This window comes from Bubalus bubalis, chromosome 8 (genome assembly GCF_019923935.1).
Source record: "Bubalus bubalis isolate 160015118507 breed Murrah chromosome 8, NDDB_SH_1, whole genome shotgun sequence".
Classification (NCBI taxonomy): domain Eukaryota; kingdom Metazoa; phylum Chordata; class Mammalia; order Artiodactyla; family Bovidae; genus Bubalus; species Bubalus bubalis.
In genome coordinates, this window is record NC_059164.1 from 93,389,488 (window position 1) to 93,409,311 (window position 19,824).

Below are 19,824 nucleotides of genomic sequence, written 5' to 3' on the forward strand. Positions count from 1 at the left end.
CCCAGCGACTTCTCCCTTCTTGTATTATTAATTTTTTTTTTTATGAGCTACAATTCACATACCAGAAAACTCACTCTTTTCAAGGGTACAGTCAGTGATTTTTAATATATTACAGCGTTATACAACAATCACAAATCTCTTTTTAGTCGAGATTTTTTTTTTCCTCCAAATCTCTTTTTATTTCTTTCTTTTAAAAATTGTATGTATTTAATTTTTGGCTGCTTTGGTTCTTTGCTGCTGTGCGAGAGCTACTCTCTAGTTGTGGTGCGAGGACAGGTTCTAAGTGCCAGGGCTTCAGCAGTTGCAGGGTGTGGGTTTGGGAGGACAGGCTCTAGGTGCCAGGGCTTCAGCAGTTGCAGGGTGTGGGTTTGGGAGGACAATTGGGCTTAGTTGCTCGCAGGCATGTGGAATCTTACAGAGTAGGGACTGAACCAGGTCCAGTGCATTGGCAGGCAGATTCTTTACCATGGGTTACCAGGGAAATCTCCAAATCTTTTTCCTTTGTAATTTTTTTTGAAGAAATTTGCTTTATCCTGTAGAATATTCATAGTCTAGATTTTGCTTTTTGCATCTCTATAGTATTTTTTAACGTTTCTCTGGCCTCCATATTTCTTATAAATTGGTAGTTAGATATAGATATCTGATGAGATTCCAGTTCAATTTTTTTTCTACAAGAGTACAGTCATGTTTCCATTCTAAAGGCACATGTCTCAACTTTTTGTGATAATATAGTTGATGCTCAATGGCTTGATCTCTCAATTCATCAGAGGTTACAAAATGTTGATAGTCTTATCACTCATCATTTATTACTTGGAATACTCCTATAAAAAGAAAATTTTCTTCATCTACTACTTGGTTACTCAATGGTACAGATTCTTTATAAATATTAACATTTTATTAATTTTAATATTTTAGAGCCAGAGACTTTCCCCCCGCAGATCTCAAACATTTTCTTAAGTAGTGCTATCTAATGCTTCATGGGAAAAATTATCTGCCCACGGGGCCTAAAAATAACAAAAGAAGGAGGCAGGGACAGTGAAACTCCAAACATGCACCAAGAGGATACACATCCTCAGCTCCAGCAGATTTTCTTTTTTCTCCGCATCACGTAAGGTTCTCCTGTATGAAAAAAAAAAAAAAAAAGAAAAAGTCACCTGATCTAAAAATCTTGAAAAGTTTTGTTTCTCTTGAGGAATTCATATGGTTTTCTCTTACCATTCATAAACATCAGTGAACAATCTATTTTCCTACTTTACACTGTGCCCAGTTAAGTTCAAAGTCAAATTTTCCATTTAATTTTGGACCAGTAGAATTCCTGATCTCTGCATCTACTTTTTTCTTTGATCTTTATCCTCTGTACCTGTTCCTGTCTTCCAGCTGGTTCGAATTTTCTACGAGCAAAAAGGAGTTTCAGCAAAAACATTTACAGTGCCGTCAGTCGTCTGCGAAAGAACCTTTTTCTTGGCACTCTAATTCTCTGCTGGATGTTATTTAAGGAATCTAACGTTATAGTTAGCTTGAAATGGTTTCTCATTGGGATCTCAATTTGTATTTCTACGGTTATTGGTGAGCTCGAACATCTTCCCACATTTGTTAACCAGGTTTTAAAATTGTTCGTTTGCGTGAGACGTGGCTTGTATTGAATCAGGGAGGAATTCGCCAGTGGACTGAAAGACAGGACAAATGAAATCTCATTCTTACATTTAAGCTTTGACTCTGCCTCTGCTTTTTTTTCCCCCGTCGAAGAGAGCTCTTTGAAGAACACTGTATTGCCTCAAAATATGGGTATTGTGTCAGCGTCCTGTTTCTGGTTTCAGTGTTTATGCGGAAGAGTTCCTGAGTCTTGAATACGCCTGGATTCCCGGCTATCGGCGGGACTCTTTCTGCAGGCGTGGCCTCTCTCACTCGGCCTTCGATTGGCCCGCCTGACCTCTCAGGAGTCACCGCGCCTTGCTTAGCGTGGTGGATGCGACTGATGAGTGGCTGCTTCTGCCTTTCTCCAACACCCGCCCCCCCCCAACTTTTTTCTTTTCTTTTTTTTTTTTAAGCCATAGCTATGGTTACCACGTCTCTCCCCGCCTCCCTCCACCTACCAAGAAGACGACTGGCCATTGGCTATCTGTCACCAAGTTACTCGGTCATTGGCCGCTGGTGAGACCGGGCGCTCCCCCTTCTCCGGTCTCCCGGGTCTCTTGAGGAGCCCAGGAAGGAGCCTCCGCTAGTGCCGCCGGGCCACGGGCTGCCGCGACCAGGCTGCGGCAGTCGTTAGCCGGTCATGTCGGCCGCCCAGGGCTGGGACAGGAACCGCCGGAGGGGAGGAGGCGCAGCCGGCGGTGGCGGCGGAGGTAGCGGGGCCGGCGGGGGCAGTGGGGGCAACGGGGGTCGGGGGACTGGTCAGCTCAACCGCTTCGTGCAACTCTCCGGGCGGCCGCACCTGCCAGGTGAGTGGTGGGGCACGGTCCTGACAGCTCGCAGGCGGGGTGGGAAGGTGACTGCTCCCTTTTCTTTTCTCCCTGCCTTTCTTTTCTTTGGGAGGAGCAAAGGCAGGCCCCACGCACAGCAGAACGATGGGGGGCTTAGAGAAAAGGAAAGGTTTCTTTGAGGTCAGGGAGGGAACAGGAGCACGGCGGAAAAAAAAAAGTATTTTTGATCTGTTGAAAGCTCTGTGTTGAAAGTTGTTGTGTTTTCTTTTCAAAGGAGAGGCCGTCGTCTCATTGACATTCCCAAATGTTTGGCTTACTCGGTTCCCAGTCTCGTCCTCTTCCGCAGTTTGATCTTGTAAAAGAAAGACATTGGCGCCTAGCTGTGGGAAATTATTTTTAAAGAAAGAGGGAAGAGCATTCCAAGGAGTGATTTTTGTAAAAACCACCTCGAGTGTGTAAGAGTTAGGCATTCTGAAACAAGAAAGGAGGAAGAAGGGGGTGGGTGGGAGGTGGGTATGAAACAGAACCACGAGAATACGGGAAAACTAATTATTAATATTTTGGAATATATATAGAATGGATAGCGTGTATGGATTTTAACGGGAAAAAATGAAAATCAAGAATATCGTTAGTGACAAAATTATGCTGTGTCTACCATATGAAATCCCATGGACAGAGGAACCTGGCAGGCTACAGTCCAGGGGGTCGCGAAAGAGTCGGACCCTACTTAGCGACTAAACACACACACCTCATATGAAAACAGCTTATTGAGAACTGGAAAATGTACCCAGTGTGATTATTTAACGTTTTTGTGTAAATTTACTATCCCTGTGTTCCGATGCCTTGAAAAACAAATCAAATCGATGTGTGTGTGCAGCAAATTTTAAAGAGCTACATTTGTAGGTGAATATTCAGTATAGAGAATGAAGGTGTACTGCCCAGAATGTCAAATATTATGTTAGGCCAGCTTATTTTTACCATGAAGAGAACTATCAAGAATGTGTGTTAATCATTCACCATGTTTTTTGTGAATAAGATTGAAGTTGATTTTATCAGTGATTTTATATTTGTTTAGCTGATGAGTTTTGAGAATGAGGGTGTTTACTACCATGCCTTGTACTAAGTAGTAAAAAAATTATTTGATTAATTTGAAGAGAAAGGGAATTTTGCATATTCAGTGCGATACTTGCTTATGTTTGTGATAAGGTTATTGATTTATGCTAGAAATGCACATTAATCCATTTATATGCACGATTAAAATTAACTGTGAAGCAGTATTTATATATAATACACCAGGCGTTGGGTTTGATATGATTGTATCAGACTGGGTATTCTAAAATTGCTAAGTATGTACTCTTTAACATCAAAAAGGAAAAAGGAGAAATCTTCTTTTTTTACTCCAAAGTAGTAGCAAAAACTTTCATTTTTGTATATTGACAGGTTAGAAGATACCAAAGACTGTAACTAGTTTGTTCTCTATTACTGCAATGTTAAATCTTTGAGTTTAGATTGATTATACCATAGACTTCATATTGGCATTCCCAGGCTCCAAGAAACTGGTTGGTGCACTTCCTCATTGCCACCACTTGATGGCAGTGGAAGCCTTGGTTTCTGAAAAGGGGCTTCAGTGTGGAGCTATTTTTGCATTCTCTTTGCACACAAGACCAGTAACAGCCATTTGTCCAGAGGTAAAGATAAACGTGTTTAAACTGTGAAAATTCATGCAATGGGGCCATCAGCTCTTTTTTCTGCTTTCTTTCCCCCTTGACTGGCATTTCATTCTTTCTTCCCCAAGTAGAAAGCCTCAGTCTTCTCTTGACTCTCAAAAATTGGAAACATCTGATATTTCAATATATACTTTGAAATTCTTTCACACCAATTATTTTTTTTTTCTCCCCAAGCATTTCATTTTAAGCCTTACCTCTCTCCTTGATTGAAAGGTTTTATTTTGAGATATTCAACAAGATTTTAAGTGAAAGGGAGGGGTAGAAATATCTAGGCTTTTTTATGTCTGACCCTGGAGATTAAAAAATAATAGGAATAATACATCTTTGTAGGTAACTTTCTCCCACCTTTGATTTCTAATCCCATTTAATATTTTTCCTCCTGCTCTACCAAGATTTTCAGGTACCGGGCACTGAGCAACCCTTCTTACTTTTTTGCGTATCTACCCTCTCTCCAGGGAGCTCTGGTGGCTCAGAGGTAAAGAATCTGCCTGCCAATGCAGGAGATGCAGGTTCAATCCCTGGGTCAGGAAGATCTCCTGGAGGAGGAAATAGTAACCCATTCCAGTGTTCTTGCCTGAAAAATGCCATGAACAAAGGAGCTTGGCGGGCTCCAATTCCATAGGGTCAAAGAATCGTACTCGACTGAGCATGCACACAATACACCCTCCTCCAGCCACCAATGAAACAAAAACAGGACTATCTGGTCTTGAGGTTGTCTCTCACCAATACCATCTTTATCCCTGCAGTTATGCAAGCCTGAAACTTGGGCGTCCTCCTTAACGGTTTCCTCTTCTTTGCATTTCTGGTATAATCAGTCCCCAAGTCCTATTTATTTGATTTGTGCCAGTCGATGCAGCCATTATCCCTGCCTTAGGTCTCCTACACTAGCTTTCTAAGCAGTCTTCCTGCTTATACTCTTGCCTTCCAGTTTGTACAGCACACTAATCTTTTGCAAGCACAAGTCTGTTTTCGTCTCAGCTTACAACCCCTTACTAGCTTTTCGTTCCTCTTAAAATAAGGCAAAAATCCTCAACGTGGCCTAAAAGCCACTGAGTGGTATGGCTCCTCTCTAGCTCTCCAGATAACCCTACATCATGTTGTCTTGTTCTTTGATCTTTTCCCATGATCTTTAGATCATGCTCCCTTCTGCCACAGGACCGTTGTACTTGCTGTTCCGTCATCTAGCAACCCTCTTAATCCTCATTCTGTTCTCTCTCTCTCTCTTTTTAAGCTTCTCTCCCATTGGATCTCAGCGTGATCACACTGTTTTTCAGAAAAGTCATCTCTGACCTTTTATTTGTTCTCTCCATACACGCTAGTAGCCCCATGTGGTTCCATTTGTATGTAATTCTTTGATATGCATGATGTGCTACTCTTTACATATATTTACACACACATACATCAAATATATATGTGTATATACATGTATTCATATACAGACACATATGTATTTTAAAATTCTAAATGAATACATTGGCATTATGTGTAAACAATTAAATTCTTGTGAATGTGATTGATTAGTGTGGTTCAGTTCCGTATTGCCCCATTGACTCTGGACAAATGGATACAATCAATTTCTTGAACATAAAGATAGTGGACTAGACTTTGCATCTGTGGTGGCAGCACAAATAATGCTTTGTGAAACCTTGTTTGAGCAGCTTCTCACCTTTTTCCTGTCTCCTAAATTACAGTAGTGATTATGCATTTGCCCCGTAGCTTCTTAGACCTGGGTTTCTGCCTACTCAGTCTTTCCACACGCGGTAAAGAACGGGGACAGTGCTCTTGCAGTCATAGAGCTCAGGGGCATGGAGATCATGGGGACAGTGGAACCCACTTATTATTGTGATTTAAGTGTGTAAATTTGAGTGAATGCCATGTGTTACCTAGGGAAACAGTTAAATGATGTTGCTAATATGGGGACTGGAAAACTGACAAAGAAAAAGGAGGAAAAATACAACAGTTGGTAAAGCTGGGTAAAAATAATACTGAAAATATTAACTGAGAATTTTTCTTGTGATATATGTTTATAATATAAGGCACAAATGGTAAAAGGCAAATTTTCCTTCTTCCTTTGACCAATAATTGGCTTCTTTCCCTTGAAGGAACTGATTTCGTATGTATCTTTTCCAGAAAAGTGTGTGAGTGTGTGTGTTGGAGGGAAGAAAAATGGTAGCATTTCTTTGTTTGGATGGGCATTTAAAACGTTTACAGTCTTACTAACACAAAGGATGATACTGTTAATATTTTTGTATGTATATAATTTTGCACATTAGTGAGTCTGTCTTTAGAATAAATTCCTAGAAGTACAATTGCTGGGTCAAAGGATATGTACTATTTAAATTTTGATAGATATTGTCCGTTGCCTTTCATAGAGGTTGTGCCAGATTGTGTTCATTGGTGTTGGAGTTCTGGCTTCCCATAGATTTGGTAACAGAGTGGGTTATTAAACTTTTTTTATGTTGCCAATTTAAAAGGTATATTTTCTTCATTTTTTCAATAGGTATAAAAACCATACAGCCATATTGGTTTCCTTTATTTATAACATCTGCTTATATTTCCTATTTACCTGGTTATATTTTTTCTCTGTTGGAATGTTTAAAATTGTTTGCAGGAGCTCTGTTTTACAGAAATTATTTCCTTGTCTCAGTTATGTGTTGCAGATACTTGTCACAGTTTCATTTAGCTTTTGATTTTGTTTACAGTATATTTTTTCAGCAGAAATTAAAATATTTGTGTAGTTTAATTATTAATCTTTTTTTGATTTTAGGTTTTTTTGATCATAAGAAAGGCCTTTCCTATTTCAATATTATTGATATTTCTAATTAAAATTAAAATTCTTGCGTTTTTTTTCTTGGTAATTTTATAATTTATTTTTAAGTTAAATGAATTTATTGGTACAAAATTTAGTTAGGTAAAGTATTTAGGCAGGATTTAACTTCACTTTTCTTCTAGGTGGCTACCCAGTTATCACAGTATTGAAATATTATCTATAATATTATAATCGATTATAATATTGTAATATTATATAGATTATAATATTATCTATAGGTGTGCTTAGTTTCTATATATAATTTGGTATTTTTACTAGACTTTTATTCTGTTTCATTTATCCGATTACTTATTTATACCTAATGACATCATTCTTTGATTATAATCCTCTTTCATTCTATTTTTTGGAGTTTTCCTGGATACTCTTTGTTCTATAAAACTTAGTTTATTGAGCTCCCTCCCCCCGTCTTCTGGTATTTTTATTGATACTGCATTATATTTGAAGATTGATTTAGAGATGATTGACTTCTTTTTGAGGTTCAGTCTCCTGTTCAGGAAGAGGGTGTACATTCATTTCTTGTTTTTCAAATTTGTTTTTGTATCCCTCGACAGCAATTTAAAGTTTTTTTCGTGTAGACCTTTTTACATTTCTTTTGTATGTATTCCTGGTATTTTACCTTTTATTGTTGCTATTGTAAATGGGGCTTCTATTGCTGTTATATCTTTTATCTTGCTCTTTGATCATGGTAATGCTATTAATTTTGTACTTGGCCACCTTTGGAATCCCAGTACTATCTGTTATGGCTCCCCAGTTGTTTTTCTAAAGTTTTGCAGTTAAATAATATCACTGGGCTTCCCAGGTGGCTCAGTGGTAAAGAATCCACCTGCCAATGCAGGAGACGCAGGAGGCGCAGGTTAGATCCGTAGGTTGGGAAGATCCCTAGGAAGAGGAAATGGCAACCCACTCCAGTATTCTTGCCTGGAAAATTCCATGGGCAGAGGAACTTGGCGGGCTACCGTCCACGGAGTCACACAGTGTCAGACATGACTGAGTGACTGCACACAATATCGTTAGCAAATAAAGATAACTTTATCTTCTCTTTTCCAGTTTTTATACTTATTTCTTTCTTTTGGCAAATCAATTTGGTTAGTACTTTCCAAAAATATTAAACAGTAAAATAGTAGTGGATTTTTGTCTTACTCCTGACTTAAATGCGAGTTTTTTCATGCTTTCCTATTAAGCCTGACTTTATTTATTTTTTTTAATTTTTAATTTTAATTTTTTTTTTAATTTTATTTTATTTTTAAACTTTACATAACTGTATTAGTTTTGCCAAATATCAAAATGAATCTGCCACAGGTATACATGTGTTCCCCATCCTGAACCCTCCTCCCTCCTCTCTCCCCATTCCATCCCTCTGGGTCGTCCCAGTGCACCAGCCCCAAGCATCCAGTATCGTGCATCGAACCTGGACTGGCAACTCATTTCATACATGATATTTTACATGTTTCAATGCCATTCTCCCAAATCTTCCCACCCTCTCCCTCTCCCACAGATTCCTTAAGACTGTTCTATACATCAGTGTCTCTTTTGCTGGTTAAAGTGTACATACTATGTTAAAGTAGTCAGCTCTTACCATTTTATAAAGATTTTTTAAAATATGGAAGTTAAACTTTCAGCCTCTGTGGGAATTGTGTGATTTTTCTCCTTTGTTTACTATTGTGGTGAGTTGTCCTAATATATTTACTGTTACTGGACCATCCTTGCTTTATTGTGTATTATTTTATATGTGCAGTTGGATTCTGTTTGCTAAACTTTATTTAGAAATTTTGCATCACTCCTCTTAAGCTAAATTGCTTTGTAGTTTTCTTTTATGTATTTTATCTTTGTTGGATTATGCCACTTTCGTAAAAATAATTTCAAACTTTTATTTTTCTATGCTTTTTTCTCCTCTCTGGTTAAGTGGCCTTCAAGTTAAGTGTTTGGTTGAATTGCCTGTGAGATTATTGGACCTTGAGTATTTTGGGAGGAGATTAGCTCTTTGACAATTATCTCTTTACTTCTATGATAATTTGACTGCTTATCGTTTATATCTTTGTGAGGAAGCTTCGCCAATTTATATTATCCTACAAAATAATCTGATTCACCCACTTTTTCAAAATTATTTGTGTAACATGAGCAAGGTACTCTTTTATGATTAAAAAAATTTCCTGTGTCTGTGACTACACTGTCATTTTACTCATTATCACTTCTTATTTAGTATATGTGAGGCCTTGCCCTTTTGTTGTTTGCAACCAAGTCTTGGATTTTTTAAAAAATTAGTTCTCTTATTTTCTCTTTTCTTATTTATATTTTTCTTTCACTGTTTTAAATCCTTCCTTTAGCTTTTGTTATGTTTATTTGGTGGCTGTTTTCCTGTCTTCTTATGTGGAATCCTTAATGTTCTTTTCATTCTTGTGTTTGTGTATGTTTGTGTGCATGCTTAGTCATATCTGACTCTTTGTGACCCCATAGACTGTAGCCCGCCAGGATTCTCTGTCCATAGAGAATCCAGGATTTCCCAGGCAAGAATACTGGAGTGGGTTGCCATTTCCTTCTCCAGGGGAATATCCCCGACCCAGGGATTGAACCTGCATCTCCTACATTGGCAGGCAGATTCTTTACCACTGCACCACCTGGGTGTTAAATTTTGAGTTTTCTTCTGAACAGTACTTGAGATGTGTCTTGTAAGTTATAGATTTCTTGTATTTATTTTCTGAATATTTTTGTAGTTCAATTTTTGATTTATTTTCTTTAGCACAAGAGTAGTTAATCCTTTTAAACTTTAACATATCCATTTATATGGCTTTAGTAGCATTATTGAGATTTAATTCACATACTGTACAGTTCACTATTTAAAGTGTACAATTCAGTGATTTTTAGCATATTCAGACTTGTGGAATTATTACCACAGTCAATTTTAGAATATTTTTATCCCCTCAAGAAGAAGCCCTATGTCCCTCCCTTATCTTCCTGCTCCTCTTCTCCCCCACCCACTAAGTAACCATAATATACTTTCTTTCTTTCTATATTTCCCTGTTATGGACTTCTTCCTATGAATGGAACCATAGTGTTTTTGACTGCCATCTTTCACTTTCCATACTGTTTTAAGTTTATTAATTTGATGCAGATATCAGCACTTCATTCCTTTTTCTGGCTAAATAATATTCCATTGTATGAATAGATCACATTTTATTTATCCATTAATGGACATATAGATTGTTTTTCACTTTTTGGCTGTTGTAAATAAACATTTGTGTATAGATCTCTGTGTGGACATATGTTTACATTTCTCTTAGGTACATGCCTAAGTAGGATTTCACTGGTGGTGCAGTGGTAAAGAACCTGCCTGCCACCACAGGAGACATGAGATGAGGGTTCGATCCCTGTGTCAGGACACAGGGATCTGTGTCCTGAAATACATCTCAATTTTCCAGCTGAGATGCAGCCTCAGCCTCATGCGGTTACAGGTGTGGATAAAGCAGATAGCAAACCCTTCTGTGTGCAGCACGTTTTCTGGGAGGGCCTCTTACCCTGCCAGGCATGTGCTCCCATTGCAGTGGGTAGGAAGGTGGTCATTTGTATTTAAAACAAATGTATCAATACAAAAAGGAAATGTATCCTTGCCTGGGAAACCCCATGGATAGAGGAGGCTGGCAGGCTACAGTCTATGGGGTGGCAAAGAGCTGGACATGACCGAGCAGCTTTACATACACACATGTACACACACACATATCTAGGTGTAGAATTGTTGGGTCAGTTAGTAACTATGCTTGACATTTAATCATTTCAGAAACTGTCAAACTTTTCCAAAGTGGGTGAAATTTTACATTCCTACCAACAGTGTAAGAGGGTTCCAGTTTTTCCACATCCTTGTCAACACTTGTTGTTATCTGACTTTTTGATTTTAGTCACCCTAGTGGGTATGAAGTGGCATCTCATTGTACTTTTTGACTTGCATTTCCCTCATGACTAATGATGTCAAGCATCTTTCCTTGTTTTTCCCTTTTCTTTCCTCCTCCTTTCTAGTTTTTTTTCTTTTAAGGTATGATTGACATTGTTCATCTTTTCATGTACTTGTTGGCTAATTGTATGTCTTCTTTGGAGAAATGTCTATTAGATCCTTTGCTCAATTTTTAATTGGATTATTTGTCTTTATTATTGAATGGTAAGAACTCCTTATACATTTTAGCTCTCTCTACATTTTTTTTTTTCCAGGTGGGCCTAACATAATCGCAAAGTTCCTTTATTTATTTTTTCTTTTCAATATTGTATTGGTTTTGCCATACATCAACATGAATCTGCCACAGGTGTACACGTGTTCCCCATCCTGAACCCCCCTCCCATCTCCCTCCCCATACCATCCCTTTGGGTCATCCCAGTGCACCAGCCCCGAGCATCTTGTATCATGCATCGAATCTGGACTGGCAATTCGTTTCACGTATATTATACATGTTTCAATGCCATTCTCCCAAATCATCCCACATTTGCCCTCTCCCACCGAGTCCAAAAGACTGTTCTATACATCTGTATCTCTTTTGCTGTCTTGCATACAGGGTTATTGTTGCCATCTTTCTAAATTCCATATATATGCGTTAGTATACTGTATTGGTGTTTTTCTTTCTGGCTTACTTCACTCTGTATAATAGGCTCCAGTTTCATCCATCTCATTAGAACTGATTCAAATGTATTCTTTTTAATGGCTGAGTAATACTCCATTGTGTATATATACCACAGCCTCTCTCTACATTTTATATTTTATGTATTTCAAGTCCTTTGTCAGATATATGGTTTGTAAATATTTTTCCTGTTCTGTGGTTGTCTTATCAGTTTCTTAATTTTGAAGCATAAAAGTTTTAAATTTTGGTGAAGACCGGTTTATCTTATTGTTGTTATTTATTTATTTGCTTTTGCTTTTGTTGTCATGTCTAAGAATCTTTTACCAAATCCAGGGTCATGAAGACCTGTGTTTTTTCTAAGAATTTTATAGTTTTGCTCTAACATTTATGCATGTGGTAAAGGTTATCTTAATTGACTGTCCTGTTGAAAAGACTGTGCTTTCCGCCATTGAATAGTCTTGGCATTCTTGTTGAAAACCTGTCAACCTTAAACATGTATAGGTTTATTTATGGACTTTTAATTCTGTTCCATTAATCTGTATGTCTGTCCATGTGCCAGTGCCATGGTGCCTCAATTACTGTTGCTTTGGACCTGGTTTTGAAATCAGAAAATGTGAGTTCTCCTGCTTTATTCTTTTTCAGGTTTGTTTTGGCTATTTTGGGTCCCTGCAATTCCATATAAATTTGAGAATCAACTTGTCAATTTGTAGGAAGAACTCAGCTGGGGTTCTCATAGGGATTGCCATCTGTACATCAGTTTGAAGATGTCACCATCTTTTAATGTTGTCTTCTAATCCCTGAACATGGGATATTTTTCCATTTATTTGGATCTCCTTTAATTCTTTCAACAATGTTTTATGGTTTCCAGAGTTTGTTTATATTCATATCTCGCTTGCCTTTCTCAAGCAAGAAAATGTTGTCCAGGTGCTTTACTGTACTTTCAGCAGGGTTTGTGCTCCTTTGTATTGGTTACAATGAAGATTTCATTTCTGCGTTGGTTTTATTGTTTTCCTTCCATTTCTTTTCTGTTCTCTGCCTGCTGATATTTTGTCTCTGTTATCTTGTCTTCTTCAAGTTAGAATTACTTGTCTTTTCTGCCCCTGAGGCAGCATTAATTTTGGTAAAGCTTATTGTCTTCCACTTACAAGCTCTCATAGTGGCATTATTTATAAAAGCCAGTATATGGAAACAGCTTAAGTGTCCATCAACAGATTAATAAAAAAAGAAGATGTGCTGTATATATACAATGGGATACTATTCAGTCATAAAAAAGAATGAGATTTGGCTATTTGCAGCAACATGGGTGGACTTGGAAGGCACTTTGCTGGGTGAAATAAGTCAGACAGAGAAAGACAAATACTGTATGATATTACTTATTTGCGGAATCTAAAAAACACAACAATCTAGTGAATAGAGCAGAAAAAAAAAAGCAAGCTCACAGATACAGAGAACAAGCTAGTAGTTACCCGTGGGGTAAAGGAGGCGGGAAGGGCAATACAGGGATCGGAGATTAAGAGGCACAGAATACTAGGTAGAAAATAAGCTGCAAGGATATATTATACAGCCTATGGAATATAACAAAGTGTAAATATATAATCTTTAAAATTGTACATCACTATATTGTACATCTGTAAAATACATAATACTGTATATCAGCTATACTTCAATTTTTAAAAAAGGAATACAGCTCATTATTAAAATTTGGAAAATAGTGAAAACTTGAAACAAGGAGAAAATCATCTATAGTAATTCCATTTGATACTTGTGTCAGCATTTTGATATTTTGCTTTTTTAGTTCTTTATCAGTGAATTGTGTTTTATTTAATATTATATAAATCATTACATACTACTAGTGGCAACTTGGGATTCTCTTAAACTTGTTCTGTATTTAAATGTTTTCTCTTATTTTACCAAGTAGACTCTGTTTCTCCTCAATTTATCATACGAATAACTGTTCAGATTTTTTTCTAGCTGATGTACTATTTTACTTCTTTTCTTCACAGCCAAGGTTTTGGAAGAATAGACTCAATTGTTTAATTTCTTTTTTTCCTCTTCAGTCTATTGCACTTCTCACTTCTGCCTCCATTGTTCTACTCAAGTCTTCTTGCTAAGGTAATAACTTATTAACTGCCAAATTCATTAGATATCTCTTAGTCTTCATCCTACCTAGTTTCTCTAGATTTTGATTTCGACTAGCCCCTTTACTAAATAAAGCCTGGGAATAGATAACTAGACACAGTCTGTATTCCTCAAGAGCTCTTAGTTACCCTTTTTATTGCTTGACTTTCTCATTAGTTTTTCTTTATCTGGTGCTTAATACTGATATCCAAGAGTATATCTGTTTGTTTCCCTCCTCGTTCTTATATTTTCCCCTGGGTGATGTCATTAATATCCTGACAACATACAAATCTGTCTCTAGACCAGACCTCTTTTCCTGGCCTGTTTGCCAGTGGCTACTAGACAGTGCCACTCAAGTGACTGAGTGCCTTAAATTCAGCTTGTCTGAAAACAATTTCATCATCTTTCCTGCCAAACCTGTTCTTGCTTCTGTGTTCCTTATTCTGATTAATTTAATGGCTACCTCATCAATTTAGTGAATCAAGCCAGGAATCTGAGAATCACATTAGATTCCTTTCTTTTGCTCACCCCTTGTACAGTTGGTCACAAAGTCTTGCCAGTTTTTCCTCTTTACTCTAATTTTTCTGACCTTTTCTACCACTACAGCCTCACCACTTAGGTCTTTCATTTTATATTTCAGCTATAGAACTATTTGCAGTTAGTTGCTTTAAATTCTTAGAAGAAGTTAGGTTGGGAAGGAGATATTTTTTAAGTTGCAATTTCTTGCAGTACCACACTGTGTCATGATTCTGCACATAACCATTTTTTCTTAGACTGCCATTTCCTAAATCCCTTCTAAGACCCACCCAAGTATACGTTACATAGCTGTTTTTCTGTTCTCTCTTTTAATACAAATAGATTACTTATACTGGGTAGTTACTGTGTGTCTGCCTCTGTTCAGGGTGTTTTACAAATATTAATTCATTTAATCCTCATAACTTTGTGAGGTAATTAGCTTTCTCATCCCCTTCTGTGATGAAGAACTGAGGCTTATAGAGAAGCTGCAGAACTTGCAAGAAGTGCATATAGCTAGTAAATGTCAGAGTTAGGATTCAGACTGTCTTTTAGACTTCAGAGTCTGTGCTATTGTGCCTCTTCTTTGTGCCATCACCTTCTTTTGTTTATACAAAGGATCACAGTACTTATATTGAATTGCTTTGCAAGTATTTGTTTTCGAACTTATCTAACTATGGGCTTTTTTAAAATAATTGGAAGACAGTTGCTTTGCTTCTGCCTTACAATGTGGATCAGCTGTTAGTATACATACATATATCTCCTCCCTCTTGAGCCTCCTTGCCACCCCCTCCTCATCCCACCCCTCTATGTTGTCACAAAGCATTGGGGACTGAGCTTCCTGTGTAACTATGGGCTTCTTAAAGGGAAAAATAATGTTTTATTCTCTGTCACCTTCCACAGGACTAGAACACTGCCCCATTTATAGCAGACTTTTCATAAATATTTATTGAATGAATTAGTAATTGTCAATATCTATAGTTACTCAGGCAGAAGAGTTGAGTTTAGGTTATTTTACATTACATAAGGCTAAATAAACTTTTTTAACCTAGGAATTTAGCACATACAGTTTTTGCATGGCGTTTCCAAGTACAGTTTTATGTCTCATCTTATCAGTGGTTGTTGTATCCTTCTGTCTTTTCCTTGATTCCACCCCTTCCTGCCTTTTCAGACTTTTCAGAATATTTACATTTTTATCACTTACCTGTCTTCTGATCCTTTCTGTTGATCAAGTCATCCCTTTAGCATTTGAGCTTGCTCAAGTTTTATCTTTCTGGTTGTGCCCTTTTCTTCAGAGCCAAATTTGTGAAAATATTGACTAGAGTTGAGGTCTTCATTGCCACAATTCCCCCTCTTTTCTTTGAAGTAGCTCTTGTTAAAGTCACAGGTGACTTATGTGTTGTCAAATCAGGTGATGTTTTTCAGTTTCCACCTTACCTGATCTCTCTTCATTTTGAAACATCCTTTTTCCTTTGCTTCTCTGGCATCAGCTCTGGTTTTCTTTTTGTGTCTGGCCACTCATACTAAGTCTTCTTCGTTGATCCTTCTTCTACCAGGCCTTTAAGGAGTTGGAGTTCTCAAGTCTTGGTCCCATGCCTCTACCCTTCTTTTTTCAGATTATTCTAGGTATTTTTTTCATAAATCCATGGTGTTCATTTTTCAGTTATATATGAAGAAATCAGGCCACTTTGTAATTCTGCCTAAATCGCTCTTGAGGGCCAAATAGTTGCCTTCTTCATGTCTCCACTTATGTGGCATTTACCCCTCAAGTTCAGCATGTCTAAAACGGAATTTGTGACGTTTCTTTATTCTAAGGGGGGATCTATTGGACAGTTTTAAGCAAGGGAGTATGTGATGTGATTTACATTTTTTTGTGTATGTGTGATTTTCATTTTTTAAAGCTTCCTGTAACTGCCAGGTGGAGAACGGATTGTGGGAAATGGTAAAAGTGAGGCATAAAGGCTATTTAGAAAAATACTGCAATAGTCTCCTAAAAAGATGGTAGTGGCTTGGAGCAGGGTATAGTGGTATAAGTGGTGAGAATAATTAAATATGAGATATATTTTGAAAATGTATGAACAGGATTTATTGTGAGATATGAAGGAAAGAGAAGAATCAGGATGACTGCAAAGTTTTTGTCTTAAGCAACCGGATGGATGATGGCGTCATTAAATGTGATGGAGCAGACTGAGACAAGAAGGATTGTGGAAGTCAGTCAAGAGTTCTCTTTTGGCTGTGTTAAGCTTGACATGCCTATTTGACATCTAAGTAGAGGATATAAGGTAAACAATCCCCATATATAAATCAAATCAAGGGAGAGGTAGAGGCTCAGGATATAAATTTCGGAATTATTAGCATGCAGATGGTACTTACAGTCACTGTGGAAAATTCTAAAAGAGATGGGAATACCAGACCGCCTTACCTCTCTTCTGAGAAACCTGTATGCAGGTCAAGAAGCAACAGTTAGAACCGGACGTGGAGCAATGGACTTGTTCAAAATTGGAAATGGAGTACGTCAAGGCTGTATATTGTCACCCTGCTTATTTAACTTATTTGCAGAGTACCTCATGCAAATGCCAGGCTGCATGAAGCACAAGCTGGAATCAAGATTGCCAGGAGAAATATCAACAACCTCAGATATGCAAGATACGCAAGTGATACCACTTCAGTGGCAGACAGTGAAGAGAAACTAAAGAGTCTCTTGATGAAGGTGAAACAGGAGAATAAAAAAGCTGGCTTAAAACTCAACAGTCAAAAAATTAAGATCATGGCATCTGGTCACATCACTTCATGGCAAATAGATGGGGAAAACAATGGAAACTGACAGATTTTATTTACTTGGGCTCCAAAATCACTGAACAATGACTGCAGCCTTGAAATTAAAGACTCTTGTTCCTTTGAAGAAAAGCTATGACAAACCTAGACAGTGCATTAAAAAGCAGAGACATCACTTTGCTAAAAAAGATCTGTACACCCAAAGCTGTGGTTTTTCCAGTAGTCATATACAGATGTGAGAGCTAGACCATAAAGAAGGCTGAGCACTAAAGAATTAGCTTTCGAATTGTGCTGTAGAAGACCCTTGAGAGTCCCTTGAACAGCAAGGAGATCAAACCAGTCATTCCTAAAGGAAATCAATGCTGAATATTCATTGGAAGGACTGATGCTGAAGCTGAAGCTCCAACACTTTGGCCACATGATGCTAAGAGCTGACTCATTAGAAAAGACCCTGATGCTGGGAAAGACTGAAGGCAGGAGGAGAAGGGGGCAACAGAGGATGAGATGGTTGGATGACATTACCTACTCAGTGGACATGAATTTGAGCAAACTCTGGGAGATAGTGAAGGATAGGGAAGGCTGGCATGCCGCAGTCCATGAGTTGCAGGGAGTCAGACATGAGTTATCGACCAAACAACAACAGATGCTGTTTTTAAGATCTTTTTTTTTTTTTTTTTAAAAAACAGTCTTTAGTGTTTTTGCACACCCAGATCATTAGACTGTTACCAGTATCTATACTGGGCAAACTTGTAGAACACATAAAAAAGTTATGCTCACTTACATATGTAAATATGATTTCTTATTATTGAACTCAACCTTACCTGCCTGTCATTTTTTAAAAATTATTTTTGTTAAACTGAAAAACACTCTATAAGCGTGATAAAATAGTATACAAGAGAGACCAAATCTCTCTTCTCCTTAGATCACTAATTCTCCAGAGGTATCACATCTGTTAATTTTTAGTGTATCTTTCCAGAATTAAAATTTGCATATGTATACATATAAGTATGGGGTTTCCCTGATAGTTCAGTTGGTAAAGAATCTGCCTGCAGTCAGGAGACCCTGGTTCCATTCCTGGGTTGGGAGGATCCGCTGGGCAAGGGATAGGATCCCCACTGTAATATTCTTGGGCTTCCCTCATAGCTCAGCTGGTAAAGAATCCGCCTGCAATGCAGCAGACCTGGGTTCGATCCCTGGGTTAGGAAGATCCCCTGGAGAAGGGAAAGGCTACCCACTCCAGTATTCTGGCCTGGAGAATTCCATGCAGTGTATAGTCCACGAGGTTGCAAAGGGTCGGACATGGCTGAGTAACTTTCACTTTCGCTTCACATGTAGATATGTTATCTTTATTTTTGAACAAATTAAAGTAAATACATAAAGGATACGTGGAGTACCTATTCTTGCTGCACCTTTTTTTATTTTTACTAAAAATATATTGTAGGAATTGTTCTATATTAGTATATTTAGATTGATCTGATTCTTCTTCATGGCTGAAAGTATTGCATTGTATGGATGTATAGTAATTTATCAGCTGCACAGTTTTTTTAAAACAATTTTATTGGAGTATAGTTGATTTTCAATGTTGTGTTCTTTTCAAGGTATATAGCAAAGTGCCAGCCACACAATTGATAGATACTTACATTTTGTCTGGTCTTTTACTCTTTAAAAAGATTGTGTAATGCATGGTGGTAAATATTGCTGACTTGCCCTTCAATATCTTTAAAGTTTTTCTGTAATTTAAAGTTTTCTTTAAGTTACAGAATTTTAAAACTCACACTGATAGTTATCTCTTTACCTTACTCAACTTTCCCATCCAGCTAGTCTTTAAGCCCTTGTGTTTTATCCACATATAGTAACTATTATTAGCTAAGAATTTTTATAAACATTTACTCATAACCTAATGAGGAGTAGGTACTGTTATTGTTCCCTTTTCATAGAGAAAGAAACTGAGGCCCAGAGGGTAACACCTTTTCTAAGGCCATATAATTCACAAGGGACAGAACCCTTATGATTTGGATACAGGCAATGTGGTTCCAGTGTCCATGCTTTTAACTACTGTGCTGTCCTCGTCTCTGTTGCCTGTCTTTCCCAGTAGTGCCATAATTCAGGTGTTCATTGCCTCAAATTTGACTTTATTAATACAGGTAAAGGCTTCCCCAGTGGTTCAGTGGTTAAGAATCTGCCTGCCAAGCAGGAGATGCAGGTGCAATCTATGTGTTGAGAAGATCTCCTGGAGAAGGAGATGGCAACCCACTCCAGTATTCTTGCCTGGGAAATATGGACAGAGGAGCCTGGTAGGCTGCAGTCTCGGGTCGCTGAAGAGTTGGACATGACTTAGCAACTAAGAAGACAAATAGACAAAACAAATATGGGTTATTCCCCACTTTTCCAAGTTTACTTTACACCGCTTTTAAGAAAGTCCTATGTTAGTGTCTGTTTTCACTAACTGAAAGAAATTGAAAGAGGATTGTCATTTTTATGATAAAGCAAAAATATGGGTTCAACATTTGTTTTGCAGTGAGCTGGTACAGAGGCAGCACACACCCTAAGCAGCGTGAGTGGCCCTTCCGGGCCCCTTCCCTGGAAACTACACTAATCATCTCAGCATCAGGCCACCATAGTTTTGCACTGTGTCTGTGAGCATCTGGGCTTTATCAGGATTTATTTTGTACATCAGTTAGCACAAAGGTAATTAAGGTAATTGCTTCTTCACATAACACCATTTTGCTTAGGAAAGGTTTCATTGGGAACCGTCTACTTTAGGATAACAGGGGAAACCTGTAATGTTTTTGTCACTTTCAGTCTTCCTTTTCTATTTCATTCTATATACTGAAACAAGA

At 37.8% G+C, this 19,824-nt stretch overlaps 1 protein-coding gene and 1 long non-coding RNA gene across 5 annotated transcripts in view; one reads left to right on the top strand and one right to left on the bottom strand.

Moving 5' to 3' along the window:
* Positions 1-217: 217 nt before the first annotated feature.
* Positions 218-2,019, bottom strand: LOC112586540. The gene is made up of 2 exons (XR_003111042.3): positions 1,702-2,019; positions 218-1,119 (listed from the first exon to the last, which is right to left on the bottom strand). It is a non-coding gene; the product is annotated as an uncharacterized LOC112586540 (long non-coding RNA).
* Positions 2,020-2,155: 136 nt separating this feature from the next.
* The window catches only part of KLHDC10 (kelch domain containing 10), a 65,552-nt gene continuing 47,883 nt past the window's right edge, over positions 2,156-19,824 (top strand). The window contains exon 1 of one of the 4 annotated variants that reach the window (XM_006043412.4): positions 2,156-2,441. In XM_006043412.4, coding sequence (XP_006043474.1) covers positions 2,276-2,441 — 166 coding nt within the window. In that variant the 5' untranslated portion in view covers positions 2,156-2,275. The remainder of the gene's footprint in view (positions 2,442-19,824) is intronic. The other 3 variants (XM_025291521.3, XM_044946860.2, XM_025291522.3) reach the window with 3 other exon arrangements.